The 15,109-nt window shown below is 46.4% G+C and overlaps 2 protein-coding genes across 5 annotated transcripts in view; one reads left to right on the top strand and one right to left on the bottom strand.

The window, feature by feature from the left end:
* Myo7a (myosin VIIA) overlaps window positions 1–1,295 on the top strand; it is a 68,811-nt gene extending 67,516 nt beyond the window's left edge. For all 4 annotated transcript variants that reach the window (XM_050154494.1, XM_050154495.1, XM_050154492.1 and 1 more), the window contains exons 48-49: window positions 172–291; window positions 716–1,295. In XM_050154494.1, the coding sequence (XP_050010451.1) occupies window positions 172–291; window positions 716–805 (210 nt within the window). In that variant the 3' untranslated portion in view covers window positions 806–1,295. The remainder of the gene's footprint in view (window positions 1–171; window positions 292–715) is intronic.
* Window positions 1,296–1,438: 143 nt separating this feature from the next.
* Window positions 1,439–15,109, bottom strand: part of Gdpd4 (glycerophosphodiester phosphodiesterase domain containing 4) — a 60,040-nt gene continuing 46,369 nt past the window's right edge. Inside the window, exons 16-17 of the mRNA XM_050154465.1 lie at window positions 9,238–9,351; window positions 1,439–2,978 (exon numbers count right to left, since the gene is read on the bottom strand). Of these exons, the coding sequence (XP_050010422.1) occupies window positions 2,956–2,978; window positions 9,238–9,351 (137 nt within the window). The 3' untranslated portion in view covers window positions 1,439–2,955. The remainder of the gene's footprint in view (window positions 2,979–9,237; window positions 9,352–15,109) is intronic.

Raw genomic sequence — 15,109 nt, 5'->3', positions numbered from 1 at the left:
CCAGGGATTCCTTGGGTGTCTAAGGCAAGGTGTGGAGGGGAAGCTCCCTGGCAGCCCCACACAGAGCTGGCTCCTCCCTCTCGTTCCTTTCCTCCTATGAGGGCTCGGGGCTTCTGTGAGGAGGGATGTCCGGGGTCACATTGTGCAGCTATGTGCCTCCCTCTCTCCCAGGACATTCTGACTACTCACCCCTTCACCAAGATCTCCAACTGGAGCAGCGGCAACACCTACTTCCACATCACCATTGGGAACCTGGTCCGTGGGAGCAAACTGCTCTGTGAGACGTCGCTGGTGAGAGCACTTCCTGGTGCCTCTCAGGGTTGGGTCTGTTTAAGCTTCATCTGGGGGAAAGTGTTCACAGTCCGGGGTAGAGGTACAAATCCCTCCTTCAACTGTGCTGTCTTAGCGTTGGGAGATTGAGCTGGTGGCTGTGGGCCTTCAGCCCAGGTACAAACAGAAGAGCCATTAGTGATGAGACCTCCTAGAAGAGCCCAGGCTTCCAAGGTGCAGCTTGACTGGTAGTGTCCGCAGTCACCCTGGAGGCCTCCAGAACTGTAGGGACCACAGGGCTGGGGCGCCCTCGAGCATGTAGACGGGAACAGGACTTGCTTTGTTTCTGCCCCGTATCCCCTGCAGAGAGTCCTGAGAGTCCCGTGTGTGAGGGGCTGGCGCGTTCCTCTGTGGGCCTTGCTTACTTTCTCACCCCTGGTTCCAGGGCTACAAAATGGATGATCTTCTGACTTCCTACATCAGCCAGATGCTCACAGCCATGAGCAAACAGAGGAGCTCCAGGAGCGGCAGGTGAACAGCAGAGGAGGTGCTGGCCCGGCTCTGGCCCGTCTGCCAGGAGGTCAGAACCTCCCTGCACCCACCCTCCTCTGGTGCCTGGGCTCACTTCACCCTGCACTGCTGTGCCTCCTGGTGTACGACCCTCTGTTCCCTGCACACCTCTCTCCTGATCCAGACCCGCTCCATCAAGCGGTCTGTGACTTTGTGTACTGATGGGAGCTGGGAACAACCTAACCGTGTGTGCACTGAACTGACGCTTTGAAACCCTGGGACCTGGGCTCGGGGTACTTGGCAATGGCCCCTGCCGTGAGCGCTACCACTGGGGCCTGCCTGGAAGACTCCTTCAGTGTTACCTGCTCTGAGAAGCCCTCCTAGACTACCTCCTAGGTCTGGACAAAGGCTCCTGGCTCTACCGGGGTCACTTCTCTGTGTGATAGCTGCATGCTGGGTCCCTGTGAAAATCTCCCCGACCACCTAAGGGCATAAAGCATGTGTCTTAGCCTCTGGTCTTGTGTTGGTCTTTGCTGTGGGAGTAAATGTGGGGTCAGGCTACAAACCTGTAGGGGAGTGATCTCAAGAGCTACTTCTTCCACCTGCGTGGTCAAGCTGCTGTGTGTGTGCGCACGTGTACGTGTGTGTTTGTGTGTAGAGGGCAATGTGCATGTGTGTGCATGCGTGTACGCGTGTGTGTAGAGGAGAGAATCTGGGGAAGGGATCTCTTCCTGGCTCTTAACCAGGGTCAATGGAGGTAGAATGGCTCTCACATTGTGCCAGAAGAATCTCCTTGTTTTATCGAGACACATCCAAGACTACTACTACTTCCTCCGGTGAAATGCTTACGCCAGGGAGACAGTGAAGTCTGGAGGGGACTGTGTACATCTGGGCCGGGAAGGAAGAGGCCTCAGACAGGGCAACGGCTGGAGTCAGCAGCTACAGAGGTGACGGTGAGAACCCCTTTGTCTCCCTGAGACATCACATTAAGCGCGCCAGGCCAGACATGTCTGTGTACCCAAACACCACCAGGACAACCGCTCCTCCAACATCTAAACTGCTTCACCGTCCTTCAGGGTGAGAATGAAAGGGTGAAGCTCACTATTGCTACCCCTGGTGAAGGTCACATCATGGAACTCAGCACACTATTGCTACCCCCAGGCTCCCAGGCAGAAGGGACTTCAGATGATTGTTCTGAGCTCTTTTCCTGATAAGGCCAAGGGTGTTTATTGAGTGAGCATGGGGCCACTCAGGAGTTAGGAAGCACCCACTGTGCACACATCAGAAAATGAGGATGGGAGGAGGGCTTTGCCCCTGGCTCATGTCCACGCCACCTCTCCATCCCTGACTGAGGAAAATGTCACTTCTGCACCCGATTAGCAGTCTTCATTAGCCTGACCACAGAGGGGGGCACCAACACACTGGCTTCATGAGAGAGAGGTGCCTTTATTACAAGCTGACGTGAGCAGTCAGGCACTCCTCAGCAGATAACGCAACAGAAATAAAAGACGAGTCAGTCCTGCGAACCCAGAGAGCAGCTGCCCGGGTCCGTGGCCACACATGACTGTCTGCCCTGGCCTGTCTCCTGAGGTGCACTCCCTACAGAGTCTGGGCCAGAGTGTGGCTCCTGAGAACCTCAGTGCCCCTGTGTGAGCCTTCTTGACCACACCCTACCATCCCCACACTCAGACACAGACAGGAAGAGAAGAAGGGGGCACGGTGGAGAAAGACATGACAGAGGAGGAAACACCATATAAACAGACTCCTGAGAGAGGCGTTAGCTAGACAGAGGCCAGCGTGCAGTTCAGTGCAGTCTGCGTAGTGATCCCCTAGATGGGAGCCTGGGGGTTTTAAAGCCCTCTACGGACACTGGTTGTTTGATATTTTCCTCAGTACTTTTGGGGGGAGCATTAGTGATTTCACATCCCTTTTAGGGGACTTTTTGGTTCATGGTTCTTTTGGGGAGCCCTGATAGAGCAGTGTCCTCTTGGGGGGGGGGCCTTGAAGTACGGTATTCCCTTAGGGGGTTACTAGTGGTGTGACCCTTACGTTTTCTTGGCGAGTCCTAAGGGGTCAGTGCTCTCGTTGGAGGAAGAGGTCTGGTCTTTGCAGACTGCTGTGAAGTAGACTGTTTGGATTTTGATCCACGAAGGTTGGAAGGTGGCCAGAGTTTTCCTATGACTTTCCTGGTGCTTGCCCTGTGGGTGAGAGAAAAGGCAGAGATTTCTCAACTGTCATGCTCCAGGGTTTGTTTGCTATATGTGAGCGCAGTCACTACTTGTGTATTAGAGCTGCTCCCAGCCTACGCGGACTCATTCTAAACTTCAGTGCCTGCACACTCCTGTTCATCCAGACACGGAAAAGTGATTGTGTGAGCCAAGGAAGTGCTCAGAAGGCAGGGACTGACATTGGCTTCCTGTGGCCAGCTGTGATGTCACACCCTGAACTCCCAGCACTTAAGAGGCTAACATAGGAGGATTACAAGTTTGAGGCCAGCCTGGGCTACAGAGTAAAGCCCTGTTTCAGCCTAGGAACACACTCCCCCACCAGAATGGGAGTATCTTGGAGGAACTTTGACTTGCTTGCCATCATGTTCCCAGTACCCAGAAAAATGTAGAATATATTTAGCTTCTAGTATATGACAACTTTGTTGATGGAAAAACTAGTGGTGGGGACCTAAAATTCAGATCTACTACCTTTATGCAGGAAAAAAGCATTAAAAGTGGGGTAAATATAAAAATACTTGTTAAAGTTATTTAATAGTTAACAACAAAGTGAGGAATTGTGGAACCTAAATAAAGAAGAATGTAATAACTCAAGGAGGGAAGCTTATTTCCGCATCTGCAAGAAACTCATTTTAGATATTAAAAACACAAATAAAGACAAATGTGTCTAAAAGATAGGTCATACTGACACTAATGAGAAGTCAGGGTTTCTGTTAATATCATACCAAGTACATTTCAGAATACTACTATTATCCAAAATAATGAAGGATGTTTTATTATTGACTGAATTAGTGTTCAAAGTACCTGTTCAATTACAGAATGCATTACTTTCATATAGGTAGAAAAAAATCTATCAAGATAAGCTATATTAAAAATAGTCATAATAAACAGAAAGGGACTAAAATCATTCCGTATATTCTCTGGAAATATAAAATCAAATTAGAAAACAATAGCAACATGTCTGGAGAAGTTGGAGCGGAGGGTATAGCTCAGGACTAAAATGTGGCTTAGCAGGAAAAAACCCTGAGCTCCAGCCCCAGCCTCCACTAAGAACTCCCCCAAATACAGCTGGAAAACCCTTTAATGTTTGGAACAAGCAACCTCAGTTTTTGACACATCAAAATAGTATATATGGGGTATAGAGTAGCATTTCAATACATGTATGTAGTGTGTAATGACCGGGTCATAGGAACTACCTATCCAGTACCTCATATATACTATTCTTTGACAATTTCTTTCACATATATAAAGTGTCTTAATCATATGCAACCCAAATTCCCCCTAAGACTCTCCCAGACTCTCCCCAAAACTTCTTCCTCTCAACTTAACGTCCTCTTCTTTTTTTAAACAGCCCATTGAGTCCAGCTAGTTTCGCCTGCATGTGCCAGGGTGTGGGGCATCCCCTAGAGCACGGCATCCTCCCTGAAGTCACAGCTCCTTCCCTATTAGCCATAAGCTGTCAACAGCTCCTCAGCTGTGGGTGGGGCCCCCTAAGTCCCTCCCCTATGTATACTGGAATGTCTACTGACTGGCTTGATCTTGGGTAGGTCTTGTACAAGGTAACCATGGCTACTGTGAGTTCTTGACTACAGTGGTCCAGCAGACAGCACTTCACAGTGCTCCTCCCTCCCCATCCTCTTCGCTCATGTTTCTGAGTCTTGAGGGATGGAGATAAATGTCCTCTTTAGGGACGATCACCCAACGGTCACCACTGTCAGCACTTCGGCCAGTTCTGCTTCTTTGTGTCAACTGTTGCCCTCCGGATACAGGAACTTCTCTGCCCCAGGCTGAGGGTGGCACTGGTCTAGTGATAAAAATGTGGGTGGTGCCATGCCATGGGCTGAGGGCTCAGACTGCATCCAAGAGAAAGCCAGCTGAACACTGGAATTCACTATCTGCTTCCTGATTGGGAAGGCAACGGGACCAGCTGCCGTAAATTCCACCATACCTTCCCTGCCCACGTGGACCGTGTCACCTGAGCCATCAGAGGTTTTTGCTTGGTCACAGCAGCTAGAGCATCGCACGAGAGACTTACATTTCCAATTCAGTCTCATCACTCACTCTTGGTTTAGAGTTTCTATGTCTTTGTGGTTCAGTTTTGGTGGCTGCCTGTGTCCAGAAATCCAGCCGTTTCTTCTAGGCTCTCCAATTTGTAGCCTGAAATTGCCCATTATTGCCCCAGTGGTCCCTTTCACTCTGTGATGCTAAGATAGCGCCTCAATTTTCTTCTTTTTTTTAATTGTTTTTTTGTTGAGCTCTACATTTTTCTCCGCTCCCTTCCCTGCCTCTCCCCCCTCCCTTTTAACTCTCTCCCAAGGTCCCCATGCTCCCAATTTACTAAGGAGATACTGTCTTTTTCTACTACCATGTAGATTAGATCTATGTCTCTCTCAGGGTCCTCATTGTTGTCTAGGTTCTCTGGGATTGTGATTTGTGGGCTTTTTCTTTTTTACTTTATGTTTTTAAACTACTTATGAGTGAGTACATGTGATAAATGTTTCTCTGGGTCTGGGTTATTTCACTCAAAATGTTTTCTATCCATTTATCTGCAAAAATTCTTTTTTTTTTTTCTGTTGTGAGGTACTCCATTGTATAAATGTACCACGTTGTCCTTATCCATTCTTTGGTCAAGGGGCATTTAGGTTCTTTCCAGGTTCTGGCTATGACAAACAATGCTGCTGCTATGAACATAGTTGAGCACATGTCCTTGTGGCATCATTGAGCATCTTTTGGATATATACCCAAAACTGGTATTGCTGGGTCTTGAGGAAGGTTTTTCTCCTACTTTTCTGAGAAATCACCACATTGACATCCAGAGGGGCTGTACCAGCTTACATTCCCACCAGCAATGCAGAAGTGTTCCCTTTTCCCCACAACCCCCCCAGCATAAGTGGTCATCAGTGTTTTTGATCTTGGTCATTCTTAGATGTCTCAACGTTCATTGCTGAAATTGGGTCTTTTATCTTTTTAAGAAGCTAATTTGAGCTTATTGATTATTTGTGTATTGTAGTCTCAGTTCTTCTCTGATCAAGTTTCAACTAGTAGGTTTTTATTTTTTTTTTATGTGGCACTTCTTCCTATTAAATTCTCTTAGTACTGCTTTTGCTACACTTGTGGGTTTTGTTTTTATTTTTGCTTCTTAACTTCCTTAGTGATCAGGGAAATGCAAATCAAGACAACTTTAAGATACCATCTTACACCTGTCAGAATGGCTAAAATCAAAAATACCACCGATAGCCTTTGCAGGAGAGGTTGTGGAGTAAGGGGTACACTCATCCATTGCTGGTGGGAATGCAAACTTGTGCAACCACTTTGGAAAGCAGTGTGGTGGTTTCTCAGGAAATTCGGGATCAACCTACCCCTGGACCCAGCAATATCACTCTTGGGAATATATCCAAGAGAGGCCTTATCATACAACAAAAGTATATGCTCTACTATGTTCATAGCAGCATTGTTTATAATAGCCAGAACCTGGAAACAACCTAGATGCCCTTCAATGGAAGAATGGATGAAGAAAGTATGGAATATATACATATTAGAGTACTACTCAGCAGTAAAAAACAAGGACTTCTTGAAGTTTGCAGGCAAATGGATGGAAATAGAAAACACTATCCTGAGTGAGGTAAGCCAGACCCAAAAAGAGGAACATGGGATGTACTCACTCATATTTGGTTTCTAGCCATAAACAAAGGACATTGAGCCTATAATTAGTGATCCTAGAGAAGATAAATAAGAGAACCCAAAGAAAAACATATAGGCATCCTCCTGAATATTAACCTTCATCAGGCGATGAAAGGAGACAGAGACCCACATTGGAGCACCGGACTGAAATCTCAAGGTCCAAATCAGGAGCAGAAGGAGAGAGAACACGAGCAAGGAACTCAGGACCGCGAGGGGTGCACCCACACACTGAGACAATGGGGATGTTCTATTGGGAACTCACCAAGACCAGCTGGCCTGGGTCTGAAAAAGCCTGGGATAAAACGGGACTTGCTGAACATAGCGGACAATGAGGACGGCTGAGAAGTCAAGAACAATGACACTGGGTTTTGATTCTACTGCACGTACTGGCTTTGTGGGAGCCTAGGCAGTTTGGATGCTCACCTTACTAGACCTGGATGGAGGTGGGTGGTCCTTGGACTTCCCACAGGTCAGGGAACCCTGATTGCTCTTAGGGCTGACAAGGGAGGGGTACTTGATTGGGGGAGGGGGAGGGAAATGGGAGGCGGTGGCGGGGAGGAGGCAGAAATCTTTAATAAATAAATTAAAAAAAAATGTCCTGTGTGTATGTATATGTGTATGTATGTATATAAATTATATAAATGTGCTGTGTGTGGATGTATATGTATACGTATATGTATATGCATATGTGTAAACTCCTGCGTGTGGATGTGAAGGTATATTCAGTAGCTGTTGGGTATGATGACCTGCAACCCCTAGGTCTGTCTGGTCTATTACAGAGGTGTTGTATTGCCATCTGTCCTCTTTTACAACTAAGGTCTGCTTTTTGTAATTCATTGCTCCAGCACTGGGTACATAGACATTTATGATTACACCCCCTCTTCTTGAATTAATCCATTTGTTGTTAAACAGTGATTTTCTTTTCAGTTAGTTAGTTTGTTTAAGTAGTCTGTGTTATATACTTGCATAATATATACATATATATAATATATACATATATACATAATCACTCTCCTTTTGGTTCCATTTTCACGGTAAGTCTTTTTCCATCCCTTCTCCTTCAGCCTATGTATCTCTAGTAAAGAGAATTCTCATAGGCAGTGTATCATTTGGTATGGTTTAAAAAAAAATCTATTTTTCCAGGGGCCGGAGAGACTGCTCTGTGGCTAAGAGTACCAGCTGGTCTTCCAGAGCGCCTTGTTTGAGCGCCAGCACCCGAATGGTGTGTTTCACACCAGGATTCACAACCATCGGTAACTCCAGTTCCAGGGATCTCATGTCCTCTCTGGCTCCCACAGGCAACAGGCATGCATGTGGTACACCTACCTACATGCAAGCAAAGCATCCGTACTCAAAAAATAAAAATTAAAAAAAAAAACTATTTAGCCAGTCTGTCTATTTTAATTGGGGATATTAATCCATTTTCATTCAAGGTCATCACTGATAAAGAAACATTTCTGTTGCTCTGTTCATTTTTCTGTTTTTGTTTTTTGCATATTTGTTGTTCCTTTCGTGTCTGTCTTTGTGCTCCAGTAGGATCCTCTCTGTGCATTTACTCCCATGAGTTCTGTACTCGCCTGTGATGGTTGCTATTCTTTCGCTCCTGCTGTAAGGCTAGTCTAGTAAGGATGACCGACCTGTGGGTTTTAGTCGTCTTGGAAAGCAGCTTCCTTGCCTGTAATCTACATTTGCAAAGACATCGGCTATCTCTGCCTGGGATTGTAACCCTAGCTAGATACAGCTCCTTTAGGCAGGAATATTGGTATCTAAGGGCTACACAAGTTGACTTAAAGGTTCTTCCATGCTAACCTGCTCAGACAACAGGAGGCTAAGTTGAGAACTGGATGTTCAACTGCTTCTCAAAAACTGCAAGGGGCTGGAGTGTTAGACACGCCATTCAGGAAGGTCTTCTTGGTTACCTTCCGGGGTCTCTGGTGAACAGGGCCACTTGGGTGCGTTCAGGACGGCAGGGGGTACCATGTGACTATCTGCTGAGGGTTTCTATGGGGGCCCAAACGCCTGTGGGTGGAGCTGTGCTGCAGCTGCGTGGATGTTGCATGGGTCTGCAGGGCCAAGGTCTTAGAGTGGTCCTGTGCAGCAACAACTTGAGTGGGAGGAAAGCATGGTGCAGTCTGGGCTCTTTGTCTGGGGAAATACGGCAGTGTGAACCCCTGGTAGCTCCTCAGCGGGCACAAGACCTGATGAGGCCACAGGGTTCTGCAGAACTGAGTACTTTCAGTGTCTGGAGCATGAATGAGAGCTTGTATGGGCCACCTGATTACCTTAGCCAAGTCAATGGCCTCAGTTCAGCCCTAGGACACACATGACGGAAAACAAGAACCGCTCATGTCTTTTACATGTTTTGGGGCATGCGTGCTCACAGCCAACACATATAATAAATAAGGTAAAATGCAGTGAATTTTTAGACTTAAGAAAGGGAAATTAGAAAAGACATCGCGATGAATGTAAATGAACCCGCAATGGTCTCCGCTCTTCCCAGTGCTGCAAAAGAACATTGCTAGCTAGAAGTTCATACACAACAGAGGCTTACCTTTGTTAGCTTTACGGGCTACGCTGGCAGGGGTGAGCGGCACATCTGGCTTTTGGGGAGAGACCTGTGTTCCAAAGCTGGTACCTTCTGTTACGTTCTCCAGATGAAATAAATCTGTATTTGCAGGGTGGGGGGAACAGAAAGACAAAAAAAAAAAAAGTATGAGGGCATTTGGCTTCCTTCCTAAGAGCATCAGAGCCTCTTCCCCTAGTGCTGGCTTCTGAAGGCGACCACGCGCGTGTAGGTTCCGACACACCAGTTTTAAAGGGTTGTCACACTCAGACTCTAGCAACCACAGGATGGGACTGTGGGGACCATGGAAACAGTATTTTAAAAGACTGTAGGAAGTCTCCGGTCAACAACTTGAGCCACCACCTTACAAAGTTAGAAAAGGAAAAGCTGGATCAAACTGAAAGCAGGAGCAGGGAATTGTGAGGATAAGAGAAAAACCAAAACCCAACCCAAAGCCAAAGCCAAGCCTTTGACAGGACCCAAACCCAGACTAAACTCTAACTAGGCTGATAAGAATAAACAGAACCAAAAAGGTAACATACCACATTGGGAATAAGCCGGTAGAAATCAGAATAGATAGGATAGATATTAAAAGAGAAGAAGTGATAGGGAACCTTGTTAGCCAATCACCTTTAAGAGGTGGGGCCCAGGGTAAAACCTGTGCACCTCCGGGTGCTCTCTCTCCCTGCGCCTTTTCCCACGGGACATTGCTGTGCTTGGATTTCTCATTTCCTGTTTTGTGAGTTTTCCCCTTATAATAAAATATAATTGTTTTATCCTTAGATAGCCTGGTTATTTCAACAAATAAGAACTGAGCCCAGTGGCAAATTACTGTAACCCCAGCACTCAGGAAGCAAAGGCAGGAGGATAGTGAGTTTGAGCCCATCTTGGGCTACATAGTGAGGCCTTGTGTCAAAAATTAAACTAAATTTAAAAATAACTCAGAATATGTAAATATAAAAAAAGGAGACTAAAACATACTATGCTAATAAATCTGAGTTTTTGGAGTAGATTTTTAAAATGTCCTTGAAAGAGATAATCCCACTACTTCCTACGAAGAAAAAGCCAGGTATGGACGACTTCACGGGAGGGAGGAGAGGGCATTCTAAGCAGCTGCTATGCTATGAAAACAAAGAAACTACAGGAGGAACACAAAAGTACACTGCTCATGAAAACAGACACAAAACCTTAGAGAAATTCTATCAGACGAAAATCCACAGACACCAGGTGCAGTCTGTTCCAAAGACACAGGCCATTTCAACATTGGAAAATCAATGCAAGCCACTAAAAGACAAAGCATTTAAAAAGGAAACCCTCACGATCGCGGCAGTAGCTTCAGAAGAAGCAGTGAAGAATACAAAGTACGCTCTTAAATGTTTTTTCGAGACATCAGCCACAGGAAAGCAGTTTTTGCAGCCCGGTAAGGGGTATTTACGGAAGAACTTCAGGGAATATCGTGCAAATGTTTTTCTATTGGCATGGACATCCCGTCTCGCCACTCACTCGTTACCTGCAGGTCTAGCCAATGTGATAAGACAAGAACAAGAAATCAAAGGTGCCCAGAGAGGAAGAAGGAAAATTTTTACAGAAGGCATGACCACATGTGTTGGAAACTAGACCCTAAAATAAACTCACTGGAACTCGTAAGTTAACGTCATAAAATTTCAGGATATGAGGCCAATATATGCGAATCAAATGCACTTCAAGATATTCAACAATAAATTGGAGATTACAATTTTAAAATACCATCTTTAGTAGCATAAAATGTAGTCTTTTAGAGCTAAATTCTATAGTTATGTAAGGGGTACATCACAAAGTTTTGCTGAAAAAGATTTCAGAACGTCTAAGCACGGGAAGAGATGCGTGTTCAGCTTCATCATCTTTGCACTGGACAGACGCACTTTCAGCTCGACAACTGCACTGGCTAGACACCCAGACTGTGGCCGCATTCCTACCTGGTCTTGCTCGGAAGTGAGCACCCAGCTCAATCCATCTTTTGCTTAGCAGATACCTTTTGTTGCCCTGTGTGAATCTTGTCTGCGTTCCCAAGGACACAAAGCCTATGCCTGTTTGGTTCAGGAAGCCTGGCAAACTGTGATTACCTGAGGAGTGGAGAATTTGCACTTGGCATTGCATTTTTTAGAAGCTTCGTTCAGGTTGTTTTGAGCAGATGGGAATCAAATGGCTTAATTGTAAATATGGAAAATAATAGAGATTCCCTGGGCGAAGAGAAAGCGTTTCAGTCGGTTGAGACCGGAGCTCTGCAGCCAAAAGAAGGCCAAGTCCATCCTTAAAGTCTCTGAGCCTTCACATGAACCCGCACCCGCGCCGCTACATCCACAAGACTAGACACCTGCATTAGAAACACCGTGCCTGTGCTGAACACGCACAACACAGCACACCATCCAGCCTGCCTGCACCCTGCCCTTCGGTGCTACAAGTAATGCAGAGAGGACATAAGGAGCACGAGGGGTGGGAGGGGCTACTGGAGACACGGAGACGTTGTCCACGAGACTGGCGTGCCGAGGGAGTTTAGCACTTTTTTAGTTACTTACAGATACCACAACTGTGCTATATTCATGCACTGTGAGACTAAACACAATCAAGCTTCCCTGTTTCTCTAAGATGATGTAGATCTTGACACAACTACAGATAAAACCCAAGAATGCCTTTAAAAATATATTTATTAGCCGGGCGGAGGTAGCGTATGCCTTTAATCCCAGCACTTGGGAGGTAGAGGCAGGTGAATCTCTGTGAGTTCGAGGCCAGCCTGGTCTACAGGCTCCAAAGCTACAGAGAAACCCTGTCTCAAAAACAAAACAATACACACACATATATATGTATATACATTTATATACACACACATATATATTATTGTGTGTATGTGTGTGCATGTACAATAATAATAATAGAAGCTGACAGGCCAACAAGAAGGCAAAGTGTGTAAAGCTGCTCGCTGTCAAGTCTGACAACTTAAATTCAATCCCAAGACTCACATGGTGGAAAGAAAGAATCGATTCCTGTAAGTTCTCTGACCTTTTCAGACAGGCTTATGTCTGGCAATGATAAACGTTGTATATAAACATTCATGGCCATTTTGTTTATAGCCCCAAATTGGAAACAACTCAAGTGTCTGTTAATGTGTGGCCAGATAACGGCAGATAGTTTCTACACAATGCACACGACTGGTCCTGCATTTACACAAACAAACAAAGGGTACCCCAGTGATTCAACCATCTGCTGCCAGGCTCCTCTTTCTTAAAGGCTCCACTGTCTCCTAACCCCAACAGAATGAGCATCACTATGGTAACTACATCCAAACCACAGCATGGTACAGGAAAGGAGAAGCCACTGGCACGGTCAACAGGGACAACAGGGAACATCTGAAATGCTCGGGCCGATGGAAGGAGCTGGATGAGAACGACCGTGGGATATGGGTTCTATTTATGGATTTCTGGAGAACGTAAACTGTGAGATGGAAGCGGGTCAGTGCTGGGCGCGACGCTTGCTCAGAAGGCAGGAGGTCATCACAGAGACATATGAGGAGACTGCTCTTGGTTTTGGGGGGACAGGGTCTCAGTGTAGCTCCGGCTGGTGCTGAACTGGCCTTGCAGCTGAAGTGGCCATAAGTGCCAGTCCCCACAGCCCTTCTTCCCATGGCTAGGATTACAGAGATGGTCACCTCGTCTGGTTTGTTCTTTGAGAGTCTTGCTATACTGGCCGGTGTGGCCTCAAACTTGCAGCAATTCTCTCCCCTCGGCTCTCCAATGCTGGACGGACAGTTGTCAGACACAGGAAGACATGAGGGCGACAGACTAATTTTCCTGGCTGTGGTAGAGGTTTTGTAAGTGCATACCTAGCTCAAAACTCATTGCTACATCTCAAATAGCTACAGTTTATTGTGTGGCTATTATTCTTCAGGAAAATGGGGGTTTTGTTTTATTTTGTTTTTAAATACCTTTCTTACAATTTGTTTAAAATATTTATTGAACCTGGATATAGTGGTATTGAAAGGTTTCTGTATCCCAATATTAAGTCTCTCCACAGATGCAATAAATCAGATCAGGCTGAATTAATGATACCAGGTCTAATCAGAGCAAAGCAACTCCCAGGTGAGGGGAGAAGAAATCATGCCGCAAGTCTATGGGCCGGGTCTTAAATACCCTGTAAGCATGATCTTGTGCCTCTCAGGAAGAGGAGCCACCACTTGTAGTCTTTCTCAGGGGCAGGGTAGGGAGAGAGAGCGAGAGGTGGGGCCAGAGCAGAGCTTCCACCTAAATAGGAATACCTAAGGCAGGAGAGCGGTGGAGAGCGGTGAGTTTGACAACTTGGGCTGCATAGCAAGTTCAAGGCCAACCTGGGGAATATATTAAGACCATTTCAAAAATCCTTTTTAGTTTCATCTATGTGCAAGGCATTGCTGTAGGTGCTGAAAACACACAAGGAAACAGCAGTAAAAACCTCTTCTGTTATGGAGCTTACATCCCCATAGGAGGGGGAGGAGACTAGCAAAGCGGGTTGACGAGATTGCTCTGCAGGTAAGGAACCAAGCCTGCTGCATTCAGTCAGATCCCAGACCCCATATGTCTTAGCTGGGTTTCTATTGTGGTTATAAAACACCACAGCAGGTGCCAGAAGACCCATCTGAGTGGTGAGTGTGTTCTTGACCCGCGGCAAGAGCCAGGAAACGAAACAGGGACATTCCCAGACCCCCTTGGCTCCCCAATCATTCTGCAGGGGCTGCTCCCCCCTGCTCGGACCTCTCTCTCCCTAGCCCATCCCAGCTTGCACCCAGGAACCTCCTCCCTTCCACAGGGCAGCGGATCAGCCAGCTCAGCCTGTTTGGGCGCTGGGACGGGTCCTGGGGGCAAAGGGCAGAGGGAGTTCCTTTGCTTTGGTAGCCTGCCTGCAGAAAGGTGGGCCTTTTGTCAGCAAGGTCCCTGGCCGCAAGGTCCCTGGCCAGCAAGGGAACCTGATCCTGTTCCAGAAGACCCATTGGATAGCATTTGTAGGAGGAGATAGGCAGGCACCAAGGCAAGAATTCCTCCATCAATCTGAAAAACAACGTGAACACCAGAATCCAATGACCTTACAACAAAAGGACTTGAACAACCTAATCCAGAAGAAGTGGGGAAAAAATTGACTTTATGAAAGCAATAGAGTCCCTTAAACAGCATGTAAAAAGTGCCCTTATAGAAATGGATGAGAAATATAACAAAAAGTTTGAAGAAATGAGTAAATACGTAAATGATACCCTGGGAAACCAAGAAAAACCTATCAAACAGTAATGGAAACAGTTCAAGAATTGAAAACTGAAATGGAAGCAAGGAAGAAAACACAAACCAAGGGCCGGCTGGATATGGAAAATCTAGGTCAAAGACTCAACCAAGAAAGAAAATTACAGGCCAATCTCACTCATGAACATCGACGCAAAAATTCTCAATAAAATACTGGCAAACCGAATCCAAGAACACATTAGAAAAATTATCCATTATGATCAAGTAGGCTTCATCCCAGAGATGCAGGGCTGGTTCAACATACGAAAATCTATTAATGTGATACTAGCGACGCGGCTTTCCTTCCCACAATCCCTCATGCCCGTCCTTTCCATCTTGGGCCCGGCAGAATGGCTCCCGCAAAGAAGGGTGGCGAGAAGAAGAAGGGCCGTTCTGCCATCAACGAGGTGGTGACCCGAGAATACACCATCAACATTCACAAACGCATCCATGGCGCGGGCTTCAAGTAGCGTGCTCCTAGGGCACTCAAAGAAATCCGGAAATTTGCCATGAAGGAGATGGGGACTCCGGATGTGCGGATTGATACCAGGCTCAATAAAGCTGTCTGGGAGGGGGGGGGGGGC

This window comes from Alexandromys fortis, unplaced genomic scaffold (genome assembly GCF_014885135.2).
Source record: "Alexandromys fortis isolate MF-2015 unplaced genomic scaffold, M_Fortis_MF-2015_v1.1 scaffold_77, whole genome shotgun sequence".
NCBI lineage: Eukaryota > Metazoa > Chordata > Mammalia > Rodentia > Cricetidae > Alexandromys > Alexandromys fortis.
Note: the sequence above shows the minus strand (reverse complement) of the source record. Positions and strands in the feature narration are given on the sequence as shown.